The following is a 19,754-nucleotide window of genomic DNA, read 5'->3' as shown; positions in this document are numbered from 1 at the left end:
TTTTAAAACTTCTATCAACGTTTAACCTTATGAGCCAGGCTCTCGTCAAATCTTTGGAGAAAATAAGGTAAAACCATCCAAGATCATCTCCGAGATCATTCCAAGATCATTTCTTCATTGATTCTGCCCACTAATAAACGTCTATTATCGGCAAATGGAGGATATATGAATTATCCTCCATCCACGCATCGACTCACGTTGTAAGCTAACGCCGAATTGTAAGCAAAAAGATGGCTCGTTGGGTTGTGGGATATAACGAGTGGCTAATAAAATCGAAATAACATTCCCATTTTAATTGTCAAACTGTTTACTTTTAACTATATTCACTGTTCATAAGCAAAAAAAAAAATGCTGGATAAATTTCCTGTCCAATGGTATACAACATAACATATATCACAATATCGATTTTGCGTTATACGCATTTGAAATTCCTTCATAAATCGTTACACGCCTCATTTTCAATTTCGTAGAGTGACCACCCTATATAGAAATCGATGACGTAGACCTTCGTCAAAACTACAAAAGGACTACACAAGCGGGTACCAACACAACGCTCATTCGATTTATAACTTAATCAATACAAACAAACTATTGCCAAGCCAACGGTAGTCCTACGTCAACCTTGCGGTTATATAATAAATATAATCCTTTTTTTTTTCTTACGAGAATGACATATTGGTGATTTTTTTCCAATCGATCATTTCATTTTCGTGAATTCGAGCATTGTTTCCGAGTTAAAATTGCTATCGAAGTGCAGCGTATTTCAAGCTCGATGTAAAAAAGCTATTTTCAAGATGCGAGAATTGTGAACATTATTGGAATTACATGTGAATCTTTGTATGTACCAAGTTCTAACCACAAATTTGATTGAATTGATTAAGGCTGTTATGGCAGTAGAAAGTGAACAAACATTTTTTTAAAAAAAAAATTATTAGGGAGTTCATGTTTATACATTCATTGTACATATTCATAAATTTTTAATCATTCTGTTCTGTAAATTATAGATGTTTTCATAGAATAAGCGAATGTCACGAACGGACGTATTCTCAATTATTCGTCACCCATGAGAGCTAGCTTCATTGCTAACAATTGTTTCGTAGAAACCATTTGTGAACAGGGCAGCACAATTTTTGGTTTTGTGGTGATATGCTCTCCAATGTCCGTCAGATTTTCTCCTATGTTTAATAGATCCGTTGTAGCTATTCCGGGTCGGTTGACCTCACAATTAGATGAATCTTCCAAGCATTGTGACTTTTCTGTCAACTCCTCCGTGGAAATGTACTCCGATCCATCAGTATCTCCAACTACTTCTGGTTTTTCTGAAGCATGCATACCATCGCAACCAACACTTGGGTTTGTATTCGAAAAATAATCCATCGTCGCTAGTCGTAAAACGCTAATCATTTTAACTCCAAATGCTCTCCTAAATAAGTTGCAGTTAACGTTTGAGACAATGGTGCTGGAAAAATATATTTCATGAACAATTTATTTTGAGGTTATTTCATTACTCACCGTCGAGTTAGAAATAAACCAAGCACAATGGTAATCATAAATGCTGGTAACGTTGTGCGAAATACATCGGCATATGGGCCCGATTTTACCCATACGTTTGGTCCAATCTTGACTGTGCACTTCTTCAGGACTGGTGAAACATCCGGGAACACCTCCACTAACAATTCCGCACATAGCTCAAGGGCTAAAGTCGTCGAGTTATTTTCCATTTTCAGTATTTTCCCAACACTATCGGTGGTATTATTTATTTGATGGAAAGAATTCAAATGTGAAAATTTTATTGCCATGGATTGCTGCGACTTTAGAATGATGTTTCGTCAGATAACCGGACAATTCGCATTCGGGGAAGGTACCGTATTATGGTCGTAATGGCGTAAAATTAAGGACCCCTTCATCAGATAGCAGGTCCGGTAACAGTTTTCAATTGTTTGAGTTTAATAGAAAATTATTACTGGATGACCATTTATCTATAAATTTCCGGATATTTACACTAGAATTTCATCATTGTAAAATAAAATCATTATTTTCGTTCAAATCTCTTTTTTTACAAAACGTATTACTCTATTAGAAAGAGTACATGCGTGACGCAGAAAAGTTGATTTTAGTTCATAAATTCTATCATAACCCGAGTACAGGATCGCCCGCAAAATCATAGCTCGAGTACTTTTGCACGACGTCATAGACCGAAAGTTGAACTTCTCCGTAATATTGCTGGACTGTTCCATCGCAAATATTTTATTTTTTCTTAAACTTTGTTTTTACACCCAGGTTTTTTTACGCGGTTTTTTTGCGTGGTTTTTTTACGAGGTTTTTTTTTACGCGGATTTTCCAATTAACGCGGTTTTTTTAAGCGGATTTTCCAATTAACGCGGTTTTTTACGCAGATTTTCGAATTAACGCGGTTTTTTTTACGCGGATTTTCCAATTAACGCGTTTTTTTTACGAGGTACGTATCCCCCGCGTAAAAAAAACCTGGGTGTATATTTGTTTATTTGGCTCAAATTTTGCAGGCACATTTTTTATGACCAAGAAGGACAATCTGTATCATCGGTTTCCTTAATCAAAATTCGTTCTAATTCGTTCGAGTTCTAATCAGCAAATGTTATGCAGAATCCGAAAAGAAAGACGGCGGTCCGTCGATCTTCTGGCCGTTTCTCATGCCACTATACGAAGGTCGTAGTAGAGTGGTATAAGGCAAATGATATAGATTTCGTGCCGGGAGAACGGAGCCCCCCAAACACTCCGGAGCTGCGTCCGATAGAAAAATACTGGGCAAACTTGAACGCTTCATTTGTTCGGATTCTACGAATAGATCGTTTCCGTTGGTGTGGATGAGACGAAGGCGAACCATCGGTAGGTCTTGTTAGATTCTTGGCAAACCAAGGATTTAACCATCGAGTGTAGAGAACACGGGTTCTTTCGTGATCCATCGTAGCAGATGAAACGCGAAACACGAGAAAACTCGTGAGCGGTCCGCAATGTGTTAATATGCAAAAACTGTCGATTCTGAGAACGTGCAGAACTTTATGGCTGGGGTTTAGGCCAAGGTTCGCGCATTCGGATATAAAGGCGAAATAAATTAAATGAATGATGTCAGAACAAACTTCAGCTGTTTCTTTTTTACTCCCTGAAAAATTTGGTGATAATCGGCTGAAAACTCGAATTTTAGGAATGAATTTTGTGTGTGCGGATTTTAAATGGTACAACTTTTACTCTTTAGAATGGCCACCAAATGTAAAGATCGTGATTGCGATCGATTCAAAATGTCTTTTTCACTAGCAATGGAATATTTTTCCTGGACACTGACTATTATTTTTATTTGCCGTTACATTAAAACAGTCGCAAAAGGTGTCATAAGCATTGTCATACCTTGAGCTATGTGTGGAATTGTTAGTCGAGGTGTTTCCAGAAGCATCACCAGTCTTGAAGAAGTATACGGTCAAGATTGGGTCAAAATCGAGCTCATTTCTCGATGTATTTTATGCACCAGCGTTTATGATGGCCATTTTATTTGGTTTATTTTTAATTCGATGGTTAGTCATGAAATAACTTCAAAGTAACTTGGTTTCAACAAATATATTTTTGCAACTCCATTATTCCAAATTACATCTATAACTCAATGAAGAGAACTGATAAGATGACTGATATTCTACGAATGGTTAACATTGATTTTTTTCCGAACATAAGCCAGACTTCTGAAATTGTAGGAATCATAATGGAAAACTTTTGGTTTAGAAAACTGATACAATAATTTACATTTAATGCGACATGCCGAGGAACCACTCAGTGTCGCATTGGAGGCGATTTTGACCTGTAATTGGACATTGACGATGAGAGTGGTACAATGTCGACATCTGGTGGCGAATTTCAATGTGGAGTCATAATTTGGGCCCCGAAATCGATGTTTACAAAAACGTCCAATTAGAGGTAAAAATGTCCAATTAAACGTGTCGCATTACAGGTCTGTCCAATTAGAAAAATGTCGCATTAAATGTAAATTACGGTACTTTGAATAGCAAAATACGGGACTTTTCACGATACAAATCAAAACTGACAATGTGATGGTGAGAGAGTGAATGAAAATTAACAACGTCTTAGAAATGTTTTAACGTTGAACTCGGTCATTCTTTGCGCTAGCGAACGGGGCAGCCACTTTAGTCTAAGTTGTGTGTTTATTCACACTCCGCTATAAAATTTGGAAAATGAGGAGATCTGGGAAAATCACAGGTGAAAAAACATCACGTGTTAATTCAAGTTACAGTAGAATCCCGATTACCCGCGGAATAGTCGGGTAAACTCATTGCGAATAACGAAAATCGCGGATGACCCATTCTAGGACCAAAAAAGAATAACAAACATGAAAAAAGATGTTTCAACATAAAAACTATGTTTTATCAATACAGAAATCATTAAACTATCCATTTATAAGGTCGTGGCTAAATAATGTAAAAGCCATGACCACAACAAAAAATCATGGGCCTACCACTCACTATCAAATTCCGGAAAGGCCTATTGATTTACTATGGAACTCGCAGTCGCGAATAATCCGCACGGCGGATCACCCGCTCGCAGATAATCGGGGTTCTACTGTCATAGTCTTATTTATAGAATAAAAACATTTGCCTGTAGATAATATAACTTGCATATATTTTCGCAAACTAAAATAATCTGGCATCTCTGAAACTGAAAGGAACAGTCTGTATTTGTGAAGCGAGTATTATGATGTGTTTCTGAGAAGGAAAAACGAGTTTTAAAGTATAAGTTATGAATGAAAATTAACTTTTCCGAATAAAATTAGTATTCTATGTGAATGCAAGTCACTTTTTTTCTGCAAGTGGTGAGAAAATCCCATACAAAAATTGTGTCTGAAATTGACGTTATATTATAATAATAAATTTTAGTAGGAATATCAAAAAATTCAGAGGAAATAGGATAAGTTAGAGTTAGAGCTACGCGCTTCAACTATTCAAATAATACCAAGTAGATATTTTCATTCAAATTTTACCAATTTAAAATTGCCTTTTAGCCTCTTAATCTGATGGAGAATAGTTTGGATCCCAAACTCGAATGTAGCCACTAGCCATCGCGGATACTTTCGTTGTCTCGGGTTGAGGGCGATATTGACCGTGTAAGGTGGCAAAATATTGATTGAGGTTAGATCGGATGTTGAAAGCCTAGCTGTCACGATATTGAAGACACTTATTGTCAATCATTTTGATCGTGTAAGGTGCCCATTAGATTACCTTGAATATTAAAGTCGAATTATTTCCATGCTCGATTTTTGACATTGTTTGCCACTGTTGATAATTGAAGAGTGGCAAACAAAATAGTGTTTGTACAAATTTCAAACCCAACTTTATCTGCCAAAGGGTGCCATAACTACAGATTAATTTGTATTTCTACAGATTTTTTAGACTTTTTAAAACCAAGAATTAGTGGTTATAGATTTTTCGGGTATCCCACAAAATTTACAGATTTTCCATTTCTTTCCTAGTGCAGATTCTGTATTACCTCACATATGAAAGTTGTTTCGCTGCAAATCGACTCTAACGCCCGGGTGCGAGGGTTGTGTCCCATTCACCCGAATGTAACAAATACCCGAATGTGACATTTACCCGAATGAAACTCGAATGAAGGAAAAATTACGACAAATCAGATTATGAGTTTTGTCGAATCTCCTGTTGATAATTAAGATTAAATCATAACATTCTGAAAGAGCAATTGTTGTTGCGAAATAGAATAAAGAAAATGTAATAAAAAAATTAGAGAATGATGTTGAAGACTTCACGGTGTCATGTTTAGAAATTAGTGTATGCACAACTGGCATGCCGTCTTCTTTCCTTACCATATTGCTTTTTAAGGCCAAGAGATCATTCAGAAATGAGCACAGATTATGAGATATTTCGCAAATTAAGCAGGCAATTTTAAAATAAAACATATAGGGTTGGGGAAAAAGAAATGTCGTATTTCTGATCGAAATTTGACGCTTTATTTAACATACTTAAAATTATCCCATTTAAGTCAAATATACGACGTTTTGTTCGCAAGCTTGTTGCCATTTAGAAGACAACTTCATTATCCACCCCTTATAACCCCCCCCCCTCCTTATTTGCAAGAAACACAGACAGCCAGTTTTCGTAAGCCTCTTTTGAGGTCAACTTAGTATCACCAAGAGCGTTTTGCATGGACCGGAAGAGATGATAATCACTTGGAGCCAAGTCCGGACTATACGGTGGATGCAATAGAACATCCCAACCGAGCTTCCGTAGCTTCTGGCGGGTCATCAAAGATGTGTGAGACCGAGCGTTGTCCTAGTGGAAAACAACACCAACCACCGTAAAAACATTTATTGCACCCTAAAACCTCCACATGCCAAATTTGGTTCCATTTGCTTGATTAATTCTCGAGTAATGCAGAAATTTGTGTTTCATTTGTATGGCAGCTCCCCCTTAGAGAAGGGGGTGGAGTGTCTAACCACCGTAAAAACATTTATTGCATCCTAAAACCTCCACATGCCAAATTTAGTTTCATTTGCTTGAATAATTCTCGAGTGATGCAGAAATTTGTGTTTCAGCTCCCCCTTAGAGAGGGGGGGGGATGATGGAATGTCCTACCACCGTAAAAACATTAATTGCACCCTAAAACCTCCAAATGTCAAATTTGGTTTCTTCATTTGCTTGATTAATTCTCGAGTTATGCAGAAATTTGTGTTTCATTTTTATGGCAGCCCCCATTTACCCTAAGTGGTAAGCGGATTTTGAGTTTGAAAGAAATGTAGATTACATATACGTGATCTCAATTTGATGGTATTTTGTTCTGTTAATCATGCCGTTGAAATGAAAATATACAAACAAGACAATGAGCTCTCAATTATGTGTATTTTGCTTGCCAGGTTAAATTATTGACAAGTTTCAATCTCATTTTATCTTTTCAGTTTTCGCTAATTGTCACAACCAGTATGTAGATAGACATTTTATGTGTGGATTTTTTAGTTAGGAGTTAAGGGTATAAATTGAGTATTATCTTCCAGATAATATATTCATATTTTTGTTTTTATGGATTCACTATAAAGCAAACGATAGTTGTTAGGAAAAATAATGAATTCGGCAATATGCTATGCAAAAATTTGAATTCGGCTTTAAGCGACATTAAAATCTTCGCATTCATTAGAAGAAGGTTCAGTCGTGGGCGTAATGTGATTTAAGGTCATATTTTAAACACATTAAGTATTTCATAAATTAACTCAGTTGTCGTTGTTTAAGCAGATCATACGACGTTCCTCCTAAGGAACAGAAGGCTACATGCTACAATCCTGTTGAAAGATGAAACATCGAAACGAGATATGGCATTCGGAACAATCAATCATCTGAAGCAAAATTAACACCAATAATGTAACAAGCTACGTGCGCTATTTTGTTTATACCAAAGCAAGAAAGTGTCGATCAGAGGGATGCTTGCTTAGAGGATTTGCTCTAGTTTCAGCCCGAGTCGACCCTTGGCAACGTCAATAGAGATCACGGTGACCTCCACCCGGTCACCGATGTTCACGCGTCGGCCGTTCATTTTGCTGCGATGTATCAACCCATTGGTTTCCACGCCGATATCTACGAACGCTCCGAAATCGGTCACGTTATTCACGGCCCCGGTCAGTACCGTTCCCTCGGCTAGATCTGCCATCGAGGTTAGCCCTTTCTTGAACATCGGTAGCTTGTTGATGTCCGTACGATAATCTCGGAGTAACTCCCGCTGTAACGCGGACAGAACACATTCGATGCGTTCGATTGGTTGGTGGAATTTTTCCACCAGCGCTTCCTTTTGGGTGCGGAAAGCAAAATCTCGAATTGCTAAAATGAAATCCGCACGACCAATGTCTTTGTTTGATAGGGCGGTTTTTTCGATAATACTTTCCGCCAAATCGTAGCTTTCCGGGTGAACCCACGTTGAGTCGAGCAGGTTGTAGTCTCGAATCCCGGCCGTGAGTGGCTCAATCCGAATGAAACCGGCGCACTGGGTGAATGTTTTATCTCCGATAAATTTCACCTTGAGAAGTTCGGCGCGGCTCCGGAACGGTCCGTTGCGCGCCCGGTGGGATACAATGTGTTCGGCACGTTTCGCCGTCAGACCCGATACTCTACTCAACAGGCTGACTGAGGCCGTGTTGATGTCTACGCCGACGAATGATACGCATTCCATCACCACTTCGTCGAGCGTTTCCGAGAGGCTGCGCTCGTTGATGTCGTGCTGGTACATTCCAACACCTAGATGGCGTGGTTCTATTTTTACGTACTCACAGAGCGGATCCTGGAGACGACGGGCGATTGAAACTGAAATAAAAATGATTTTTTCAATAATCGATCAAATTTTATTTCTCGGTGAAAACCTTACCGGCACTGATTAAATTCACGTCCATCTTGGGGAACTCTTTTTTGGCTACCTCGCTGCAGGAGTAAATGGAAGCTCCCTGCTCGGGCACAATGCTGTACCGGACGCACCGTTTGTCCAGAATGCCCTCGTCCATCATGTAGGAAATCATTGACTCCGTCTCCCGGCAGGCCGTGCCGTTGCCCAACGCAATCAAACTGCAATCGTGTCTTCGCATTAGGTTGGCGATTATCCCTGGGGCAACCTTCGATCGCTCTCCTCCGATGTGCGGATAAACGGTGGCCGTATCCAGCAGGTCACCGCACTCGGATATGAGTGCCAGCTTGCACCCATTGGTGAAGCCCGGATCGATTCCGAGTATCTTTTCGCCTTTCACGGGGGCGGTGAGTAGCAACTGTTTGAGATTATTCGCGAAGACCTCAACGGAGGCCTTCTCCGCCCGTACGGTCAGTTCCGAGCGGATGGTGCGCGTCATCAATGGTATTACTGCGCGAAAAGATTAAATGTATTAAGAGAGACGGGTTTTATTTCATTTATCACAAAATGTTTACATTTTTTGGTGTACGCTTCCTCGAAAGATGCTTCGAAAAGTTCGGATCGAATTTTCGACGCCGTACCTTCCGCCAGGTACTCCTTCTTCAAGAACCAGTACAGATCACCCTTCACGTTATCCTTGAACTGCAGCTTGATGTTCAGCACCTTCTGCGCTTCGCCACGATTGAGTGCCATTATCTGATGCGGTCGCAAGTATTTGGTGACACAGCTGAAGGTGAAATAGTGCTCGAACTTGAACTCGTCCACCTTCTTCTGGGGTCGCTTGCCACCGACGTTATTTTTTTCTGCCTCCTCCTTCCCTCGGGGTGCGCGAGGTTTGGTTATTTGGCTTGAGCTGAGTACGATGTCGTATTTCTTTGTGCTAGAAAAAATATGTAGCAGAAATGAGGATTCTGGAATGATTGTTCAAAACATGTGAATAATGAATGAAATTCCGAAAAAAAATGAAATGTTAACACTTCAAGGACCGGGAAGAAATCTGTAAGACATACGCCTGGGACCGCACGTTTTGATTTGCGTGAAGTTGCTTGTTTTGCTTGCATGTTTTTAAGAGGTTTTAAAATTTGCAGTCCATTGCCTCTATGTGTGAAGCTAACGGATAAAAGTTTTTGTTGCGTGCAAGTTTCTGTTCAACGTCTTGCTGGATTTAATGAATAATGAATTATTTCAGTTGAAATAAATCGATTGTTTATCAAGTAACAATCTTCAAAATCATGCTCATTAGATAGATAGTTGAATTATTCTTCTTTCCGAATTTTTTTTTTCTTGATTGTGACAGAGAAAAGTTATAGACTGAAACGTGAGCATGGGTCAATATAGGAAAATATACAGATTTCTGAAAACCAAAAAAAGTTGTTCGAATAGAGTTATCGAAGTTAATCGATAGAGAAATATTTTACCTATGAGGCTGTCCACATATCACGTGGACAGAAAAAGCGTGATCTCTTCTTGGAAACAAAATTCGGGGAAAAAATTGTGTTGCGTCTAAATTATATTTTAAATTCGTTTTTATTTTCTATTCTCTATTTTTACTTGATAAAAATGTTAGCTGTATTAGTAATAGCGGTTTGTAATCAATTTTTGGTTTATTGCCTAACATTTCCCGTGAAGTTATTTGTATCGCTGTTTAGTTAAAAACATCACTAGTGAATCTAATCTCGGACGTTTCTATCATAAATCAACGTAAACTGGTTGAGCTGTTTCAGTTTTTGAGCTGGAATGTTCTTTAAGCTTCCGACTGAAATTGAGCATATTGTGTAGGATATAATAACATTTGTAAGAAAGGCCATTTGAACTTTATTGTTTTGACCAGGCGTTAAAAATACAAAAAAAAAACAACAAATGTCGGCGATTCATAAATAAAGAACCAGATGGGAAATTTTCACTCCTTTCCAAAATTTAAACCGATTTCACATGATTTACAACCAGTTTCTAATCTGTAACTCATTTTTAGTTCGTTGTCCGTTCAAGTAATGATACTGCTTGTTAGCTACATCTACCCTCCATAAGATTATTCATCATAAGTTCTCGAATGGGTTTTGATCTGGGAAGTGCCTAGTCCCTGAAGACCGTCCGGATTTCGTTAACTGGTGCCCAATTCACGGTGGTTTTGACACAAAAACAACAACAAATGATTCCGAAATACTTCGTTCTACTCCTGGCTTTTTCATCTGGCATTATAGTTATGAAACATTGGCGGTTTTGTTTTTTAATGTTTCGCGCCTGAATAGAACAATTAAATTCAAATGGCCAATCTTATAACCACTCAAAGATAATCAGTGCCTAATAGTTGATGCTGTTCACCTTACTTTTCTAAAAAAAATCTATCCTCGTCTAATCATCAGTCTGCACTACAAAAATCTACCAATAAACTTCCTGTACAACTTCGTAAATTTCGTAAATATGTAGGGTTATTCGAAATATATTCGCCAATTTTTAGGGAAAAAACAAAAGCATGATTTTTAGGATACACACTTATACGATTCTACACTTCGTTCAATAACTATAGAACCACTCTTTTTCTTGCTTTTAGAGATGCGAAAGATATCGGTCCAAATGATAAAATGGTATACAATGACTTATGAAACAAACTTTGTAACCTTCATTGTTTTGTAATCCTTCAAAAAAAAAAACAAAGTATCGGCGTTTCAGAACTTTAGAACCAGATACTACTCCCCATTTAACATTATCACTCCTTTATAAAATCAACGAAGCTATTTAATATTTCCTACTATTTACACTTCGTTTCCCAGAGGAACTGGCAGATTATTTTCAGTAACGAATAGATATTTCCACATTTTCCTCGATACTGGAAGCCCACCAGTGGTTTATGCTAACTCGATAACCATCTGTTAATAGCACTTGATTGAAACATATTTGGTCACAGTGTTACATGAATAGAAAACATTCAAATAAACTCTTTTACATGAATGTATTTTTAAATTCCCGGAGGAACTGGCAGATTATTCTCCGGATCTTTCTCGATGCTGAATGGCATCCAAACGGAAAGAATTCCGCGCGTGTATGTGTGTGTGTGTGTGTGTAGCGGCTGCTTCGAGATCTTCCCGAGGAACCGTTTGTGGCATCACTCTCCTCCTGATGGATTCCCTTCTGGCCTAAGGTGCACAAACAGGCTCTTGGTGACACCGTTCATCCGCGCTTTCATGATAAATGAAGAGCTTCACCACAACAGCGACAACATGCTCCAATCGCTGTTCAATTAGAACTGAGTGGATTTCCGAGCGGCGCTCGCTTATATACCGATTGGTGATTTCAATAGCCTGTTTTGAAAGCAAATTTAAGACCATTGAAACAAGTTTTTGGATCAGAAAGTAACAAGTATAGAACGCGTAGACATTTTATCTTTCGAATGAAGTGTTTATCATACCATTTCGTTCAGTTGTTTAGGAGCTATTAACACTCAAAATCTCGGTCTCCGGCGTAACGCTTTCGTTTTCGAAACTTTGATTTTACACCCCGGTATAGAAATGAAAGACGTAGTCCTACGTCAAAATCGTGCAAAACTTCACCAGTAGCTTTAAAAAATCGTTTGCGGTACACATTTTGAAAAAAACTTTTTTTGTCCGCATTAAAAAAGTTTCCTCCAAGAAAATAACTTAAATTCACGCCGTTCACCGTTCAATTTCCTTTTGTTTCCCTGCTTTGCGATGGGACAGTTTGCCTTTTCGGTTGCGCGTGGCTGTTTTGTGCTTTTAGTTGCATGCCGAAACGTGTTGCTGTTAGAAATCATGTCATGTAAAAACTTGGAAAAACTAGCATTTGATGGGAGGAGGGGAATGATTACAAAAGTGGACAATTGAGACGCAAATATGTTTTTTTCGCACTGAAACGCATATAACCTATCGAAAAAAACTAAATGGACGATAACTTCGTCAAATATGCTTCTTTTCATATACCGCACAGAAAATATCGCACAAAAAAAACCGCACAAGAACAAAAAATTGCGCAAAAAAAAAATTAATTTCATAATTTCATCTATACAACTTGGCCTATAACTATTCTCATAACCTTTTTCGATTAATAAAATTGTGGTTGGAAGATAGGTGAAATCTTTCTTTGTCGAACAATTTCGATAACTCTATTCGAACAACTTTTTTGATTTTCAAAATTCTGTATATTTTCCTATATTGACCCATGCTCACGTTTCAGTCTATAACTTTTCACGATCAAGAAAAAAAAATATTATGTGGAAAGATGAATAATTCAATTCTCTATCTAATGAGCATGATTATGAAGGTTTTTACTTGATAAACAATCGATTTATTTCAACTGAAATAATTATTTATCCATTAAATCCAGCAAGACGTTGAACAGAAACTTGCAGGCAACAAAAACTTTTATCCGCTAATTTCACACAAGTCCGTAAAGAAAGAACGCGAAAACGAGAAATCTCGTGAGCGATCCGTAAAATGTTAAAGTACAGGATTTTCCATTTCGGGCTTCCGAAAGTATACAGCCCTGCGCTGACAACCGTTTGACATAGCTGTCAACCAAAGCGTCATATCGTTAGTTGAATGTCTGCCATTTTACAATATGGATCGTTTTAGCATCGCACAACGTGTTAATTTTGTTAAATTATACTATAAAAATTATGAAAAACCGGAAAATGTTTTTCGAGCATTACGGCGGGTTTTTTCGTCATGGACGGCCTACAGAGCACACAATCGCTAATGTAGTGCGTAAATTCGAACAAACTGGATCCGTAGCGGATATTGTGAAACCTGTGCATCATCGTAATGTGCGTTCGGCCGAAAATATTGCTGCTGTTGCTGCCAGTGTGGAGGATGACCCGAATGTTTCGATTCCACGGCGTGCTCAGCAATTGGGCTTGTCAAACACATCATTGTGGCGAATTTTGCATTTGGACTTGCACCTACATCCATATAAAGTCCAACTGGTACAAAAATTACAGCGTGGTGACCATGGAACGCGTCGGGCATACGTCGATTGGGTGAACGAACAACAGCAGCAAAATGCTGATTTTTCGCATCAAATTTTCTTCAGCGATGAGGCACATTTCGAGCTCGGTGGCTATGTGAACACCCAAAATTTCCGTATATGGGGCTCAGAAAATCCACACGTGATTGTTGAGAGGCCATTGCATCCGCCAAGTCACTGTTTGGTGCGCATTATGGTCTGGTGGAGTCATCGGGACGTATTTCTTTGAAAATGAGGACGGCGAGACGGTAACTGTGAATGGTGAGCGCTATGGCCGCATGTTAACCGATTTTTTTGCCACAAATTGAAGATATGGATACGGATGACATGTGGTTTCAGCAGGACGGCGCCACGTGCCACACAACACGACCGAACATGGCCATATTTCGAACGAAATTTGAGGGACGCATAATTTCGCGTTTTGGTGATGCCAATTGGCCGTCCAGATCATGCGATTTGAATCCGCTAGACTTTTTTTTGTGGGGTTATGCAAAAGACCGTGTCTATGCCAACTCTCCGCAAACTCTTGAACATTTGAAAGACAACATTCGTGAAGTTATGACCGAGATACCGCCCCATATGTGCCGAAAAGTCATCGAAAACTACCTGTTCCGGATCAAGGTGTGCGAGGAAGCCCTAGGTGGACATTTGAATGATGTTGTATTTCACACATAATGGCATGAACCAAGCTTTAATTTGAAATAAAAGTTTAATCGAAATTCGAATTCTAAGTGTGTTTTATTTCAATTTACTTTCGGAATTTAAAGTTGGAAAACCCTGTACAAAGTATACATATACAAAAAATACAATAATATACAAAAGACAATCTTACGTGCATCGCGATGCATAGAGTATCAATGAATTTGTGAAAATTAACGTTAAAAGACATTTCTACAGATCCGCACACTTTTACAGACTTTTCCACATTTTTGACAGACTTTCACATATTTTTACCGACCTTTTTTAAAAATCATCTGGCAACTCTTTGTTCCACTTTCTATTGAATATCTTAAAATCGCAGGAGTAAACATTTACGTGACTGTGACTTCGTTTGTTTTTATTTCATTCGGAAAAATATTACAGGCAAACTTGTTTTTGTGCGGTTGCTTTTTGTGCGAATTCTCTTTTGTGTGACTGATTAGGTGCGATTTTATGATTTCTCGCGTAACTTTTGAAAAGGTCCAATGTAACATTTTCGCCAACTCGAGAAAAACGTAGTTGAAGACCCGAACATTATTTCGCGAATTGTCTTAAAAGCTATCAATCTTTATCACTGTTTTCACCACTAGCTGTCAAGAATAACTTCGTAAAACCAATCGTAACTATTGTTCCGTGATTTGAGATTAAGGTTGAAGCCTCGGAGCGAAAAATGTTACATTGGACGTTTTGACTGCCCGCGTTTGCACATTGGACATATTACGTTGCACTATAAAAATTTGAAACTAACTAATAAACAACAATCCAAATATCAGCATTTCGTTCTAAAGACTGATTATTATTGTTATCACTCGTTGAATTGCACTGAAATCGATAACAACACCTGTAAGAAACAAATTCCAAAACGACCGAAGTACGACTGCGAGTTGTTTATGACTGCTTTGTTACTTCGGACGTTTCGGCCGTCGGAGGAAAGTGGCGTCCGAAGTAACAGCCGGGTGCTTAAAATTCGAATCTGTACATTGGATATTTTTTGTATCGGCGACAAAAAGATTAAGAAGATAGATACGTGAACGATTGTTTTTGTAATACATTCAATGATTGAAAACTAATAGCGTGCATCCATTAACTCGATTTGTTTACATTTGTTACATAGGACCTTTTCAAAAGTTACGCGAGATATGTGCGATTGGTTTGTGTGATTCAAGACCCGATGTCATAATAAAATCGCTCAAAAAGAGTTGCACAAACGAGGAATGACGCAAAAAGGAACCGCACAAAAACAGGTTTGCCTGTATATAAAAAAAATAGGATATTAAAAATGCGTTGCTCAGTGAAAGGCTGCCCGAATACGAGTGAAAAAGTTCGCGTAAACAATTTTCGTATACCCTCGGAAACGTTTTTACAGATGCGCTGGGTCGATTTTGCGGAGACGACAAACTAGTTTCGAATAAGGGTCCCCGTATCTGTAGAGTAAGTACGATGTTTGAATTATTGAAAAACCAAAAGTGTAGCAAACCTTTCATACACATTTTCAGGATTATTTTGATTGAAATACATCGTTAAATTTCAACCGGAAAAAACCTCGTGAGAAACCGTAATACCTTCTTCACAATTAAGCCTGTAGTTGACTCAGAATTGCTTTACCATTATATTCACCACCAGCACTACCGGTTCATAATTACGCGGATTTCATTCGGTCGGCTTCACTAGCATAGCATAGCTGTTTGCACCGACTTTAGAAAAAAACGTCCCCAAAACATTTCACTTTTGCTGTGTATGTATGTATCGAAATTCGCCAATGTCGAATTTTGCTCCCACATGAAAATCTTGGAGTGAACTAAGCGTTATTCGTAGGTTATTGATATTCTGTCAGGTTCTGATACATTGCATTATGAGATGCTTTTTCAGAGATGCAATCAATTAAACAATTAAAGGAAAAATGTAGTTCGTTCATTTTATAAGTTTATTTATTTTGCATTTGATAACAATACCTTTTTCATAATGTTGATTATCATAAGAAAAATAACTTTCTTGATCGTTGGATCTTTTTTAACAGCTGTTTTGATTCAGTCCGCACTACCTAGGTCATAAGTAAGGGGAATAAGATCATAATGTTACCATGCCCATCGATTACTCATAGAGCTGTGCCAAACTCAGATTATGGGGTTCTTCTTTCTACATTGGTGTGTGCGGGTTGTCCAAAACCAATGCAGTCATCGATTAAAAACCAAATAGAATTGCTCCTGAAGCTCATGAATTATAAGCGTCTCGCTAAATAGAGACAAATGATCTGCAAAGTTTTAAGCTTCTCTCTTACAAACAAGTAAAGTCTCCCTAACGCATCGCAATCGGTAAACTTGAAGTTTGACGTAAGCAAACCATCCAGCATCAGTTCCAAAACATTCAAGCTCTTGTTTCAAATATATGAGACTGTTTTCGAACAGGCAGTTCTAGAAATGTTGAAAAATTCGAAGGGCTCTGTACCATAGTTTACAATAACCGAACCAGCTTAATTCAGCTCTAAAATCCGAGTGAATTGAGTTGCATCTGGACTCCCTACTCACACAAAAATAAAAAATTCTACACACTTGTATATACTCACAGTCTGCGGATTTCCTCCAACACGGCAGTATTTTTGCTGAAATTGTGCGCCATCAGATGCTTAATGCCATCCTCCACCTTTTGTACTGACTCAAGCCCCTCCACTTCCGGTTTCACCAGCTCGGGCAAATTAATCTCCGGCAGGTTGCCAATCAAAATCCCTTCCGCAAACGTATCCAAACCCAGTGCTTTCGCCCGATCGGCAAGCGAACCCTTGTTGGCCGGTTTAAACGGTGCGTACATATGCTCCAACTCGTCGACACTTTTCGCACACAGCAGATCCTGTTTGATGTCCTCCGACAGCTTATCTTCCTTTTCCAGATTTTTTATAATCGTATCCGCCTTCGCTTTGATGGAAAGAATCTCATTGTAAGCCAGTTTGATATCGCGGAGATCATCCGGGGACATATCGCCGATCAGTTCCTTCCGGTAGCGGCAAATGAAGGGAATCGTGTTTTCCTCCTCGAACAGCTTTATGATGGTTCGGGCCGTTCGACGGTCGATGTTTTGCATTTCTGCCAGCAGTTCAGGGTCATCCCATTGCTCCCGAACGGTCATGCTGACCCGTTTTTTGTACTTCGGTCGAGTATCAATTTCATCTTCCGGCTCGCGTTTGGGAGGGTCATTCTCCTTCTTCAGCTGTGGCGTTTTGGCACACATAGATACTTCTTTACTTTTCTCTTTCAGAGGAACAGGATCTTCTTCTTTTACTTCTTGTTTAACGTCCTCGACTTTCATCTCGTCATCCAATGTTTCAACATGTTTAACTTCTGTTTCAACTTCCACTGTTTGTTCTATGGCATTTTTCCTTCCACGTTTAGCACCGACCGCAGAAGGTTTCTTGGGTGATTTGGGAACTTTCGGTTCCTTTGGTGCTTTTGGGACTTTTGGTGCTTTCGGAACTTTTGGCGCTTTTGGAGCCTTCGGTTCCTTTGGTGCTTTAGGAGCCTTCGGTTCCTTTGGTGCTTTAGGAGCCTTGGGTTCTTTTGGAACCTTAGGAGCCTTTGGCTCACGTGGCTTTCTCGGAGCCCTTGGTTTAGGCTCCGCCTTAACTTTCTTTGCTGGACTAGCAGCAGCTTTCGTAGTAGCCTTGCGCTTGACGGGCGTTTTGCTAAAACAAATAGTGCAAAGATAATCAACAAAGATCAAAGGACAAATCTGAAATTCTAAACTCACTTCTCTGCTAATTTGCTTCCGTCAAAATCCGAATCGTCACTGCCCGCCGCTCGGCCACGCCTTGTCCCACGTTTAGCCTTTGGCTTCGCATCGGGGCTGGAGAACAAACCTTCCGGATCGCTTGCTTCGGCTTCCGACTCAGTGTCGGAAACGATTACAATTGGCGCTTTAGTGGCAGCTCGACGGGCTCTCGTGGACATTTTTGCTTCGTTTGTCCCAGTATTTAATTCAGTATATGTTGTGAAAAGAGTAGTAATGTTGAGAGGAGAAAACACTCCGAATTCCACATAAACCGCTTCCGCAACCCACCCGGAATGTAAATAAAGACAATTTTCAAAATTTTCGCAATCGCTGCGCTATGCCGCTTTCGGCGTTGTGTTTTGAACCTTTTGACTTTCGAGAGTTTTTGGCAGTTCAAACGTCTGGATAATACGTTACACACTAAATGCGCGCCAACGTAAATGGCTGCGTGCGTCATTCACAACATTTGAACGGAGTGAATGGCCCAATGGGCCAATGATTGTAATTGCTGTAGCTTTTGACGTAGAACTACGTCTTTCATTAAGGGTGTCAAATCAGAAAACAGGTCACGTTTTTATGAAATAAAGTTAGCGTTAATAACTATTTTTGCCGCGAACGGATTTTGGCGATGTACATACTAAACGAATCGGAAATTCCCTAAGATTTGTTTAATATGCCATACAATAGAATCCCCTCGTTAGTAAATGGTTAAAATTCATGAAAACTTTAAGTGTTTCTATTTTCCCATACATTTGTTCTGTCCATTTGAGTGCTTTCCCGAACAGAGATACTAATAACGAGCAACTTATCGACGACCAACGGAGGGGAAATCGTAGGATTTAAAGTCTCCGTGAACAAAGGAAAAGAAGAAGAATGAAGGGGAATACTTGCCTAGAGTATAAACAGTGGATCTCGCTGAGGCAAACTTTCATTCGGCATCGGACTGTTGAGTAATCCAGTTCACTTTGCTTTCGCTGCGCTTCGATCTAAGATTGGACCCCACCAGTGGTAATCCAACTTGGAAATCGTCGTTTGATTTTTCTGTTCGTTTTCCGCGTTATTCGTATCGTGTGTTCTTCTTTCCGCGTAATAAATTGGACGCTTCGCGTAGTGTGCGATGAGCAAGAAGAAGAGGAAGGCAGGCTCGAGCCCTGCAAAAAACGAACGCATTGTCAGGGGCAATAAAATTTCAAGGTAAGCGTCATCTAATGATGCACGCGGTGCTGGTGCAGTGAAAAGCGCTCGCACTGAACCGAGCCTTCGCGAATGTGACACCGCACCGAACAACAGTGAAGTTGGCGATTTCGGCGCGTCGGTCGAAAATGCAGCAACCAAAATCAAGCTCCCCCCGCTGGTGGTGAAGGCGGTCGCTCGTGACAAACTCATCAGCGAATTCGCATCGATGGGTGTTACAGCAGAGTACAAGCTGTGTGGCATAATTCAGTCTTTTTCCAAGCAGTTAACATTGTTAATTTCCGTCTTCATAAGGGCTTCATTGGTGCCTTTGAGAATGCATCAATGCATTAAACTGACGTTATGGCGAAGCAGACGTTAAGGTTGTGCACCAAAAAATTATTTGGGAATACCAAGCATCTTGAATGTCTTACTGGAATGTTATAAGTTATTTGGGTTCGCATGCTACTCGCAAAACTGCCTTCAACTAGGACTGCATTTGCGCTAATATTGATCATAATGAAGCATTGCTACTGTTTTCGAGGTTGTTATTAACAAAAAGAGTTTATTTCTCTTGTTTAGTCATCAAGAAAGTAAATGTTCTGGAATTTTGTATGTGATAAGGTTTCGCTTACCAGTAGCAAAACTTCCTCCACTAAGGGTGACATCTGCGCTTCTCTCGAGCATGAGAAAGTAATGCAACTCTTTTCGAGGCC

General features: G+C 39.3%; 2 protein-coding genes across 2 annotated transcripts; both read right to left on the bottom strand.

The window, feature by feature from the left end:
- Nucleotides 1-992: 992 nt before the first annotated feature.
- On the bottom strand, nt 993-1,818 carry LOC129763528 (uncharacterized). The gene is made up of 2 exons (XM_055762673.1): nt 1,513-1,818; nt 993-1,459 (listed from the first exon to the last, which is right to left on the bottom strand). Exons 1-2 carry the CDS (start codon nt 1,797-1,799, stop codon nt 1,051-1,053), a joined length of 696 nt encoding a protein of 231 aa, XP_055618648.1. The 5' UTR covers nt 1,800-1,818; the 3' UTR covers nt 993-1,050.
- A 5,571-nt stretch (nt 1,819-7,389) lies between these two features.
- Nucleotides 7,390-18,237, bottom strand: LOC129762848 (uncharacterized protein YdcI). Its single transcript, XM_055761414.1, has 5 exons — nt 17,845-18,237; nt 16,670-17,779; nt 8,946-9,310; nt 8,398-8,880; nt 7,390-8,336 (listed from the first exon to the last, which is right to left on the bottom strand). Exons 1-5 carry the CDS (start codon nt 18,042-18,044, stop codon nt 7,471-7,473), a joined length of 3,024 nt encoding a protein of 1,007 aa, XP_055617389.1. The 5' UTR covers nt 18,045-18,237; the 3' UTR covers nt 7,390-7,470.
- Between the last annotated feature and the right edge of the window lie 1,517 nt (nt 18,238-19,754).

This window comes from Toxorhynchites rutilus, chromosome 1 (assembly GCF_029784135.1).
Source record: "Toxorhynchites rutilus septentrionalis strain SRP chromosome 1, ASM2978413v1, whole genome shotgun sequence".
In the NCBI taxonomy this organism is placed as follows: Eukaryota; Metazoa; Arthropoda; class Insecta; order Diptera; family Culicidae; genus Toxorhynchites; species Toxorhynchites rutilus.
Note: the sequence above shows the minus strand (reverse complement) of the source record. Positions and strands in the feature narration are given on the sequence as shown.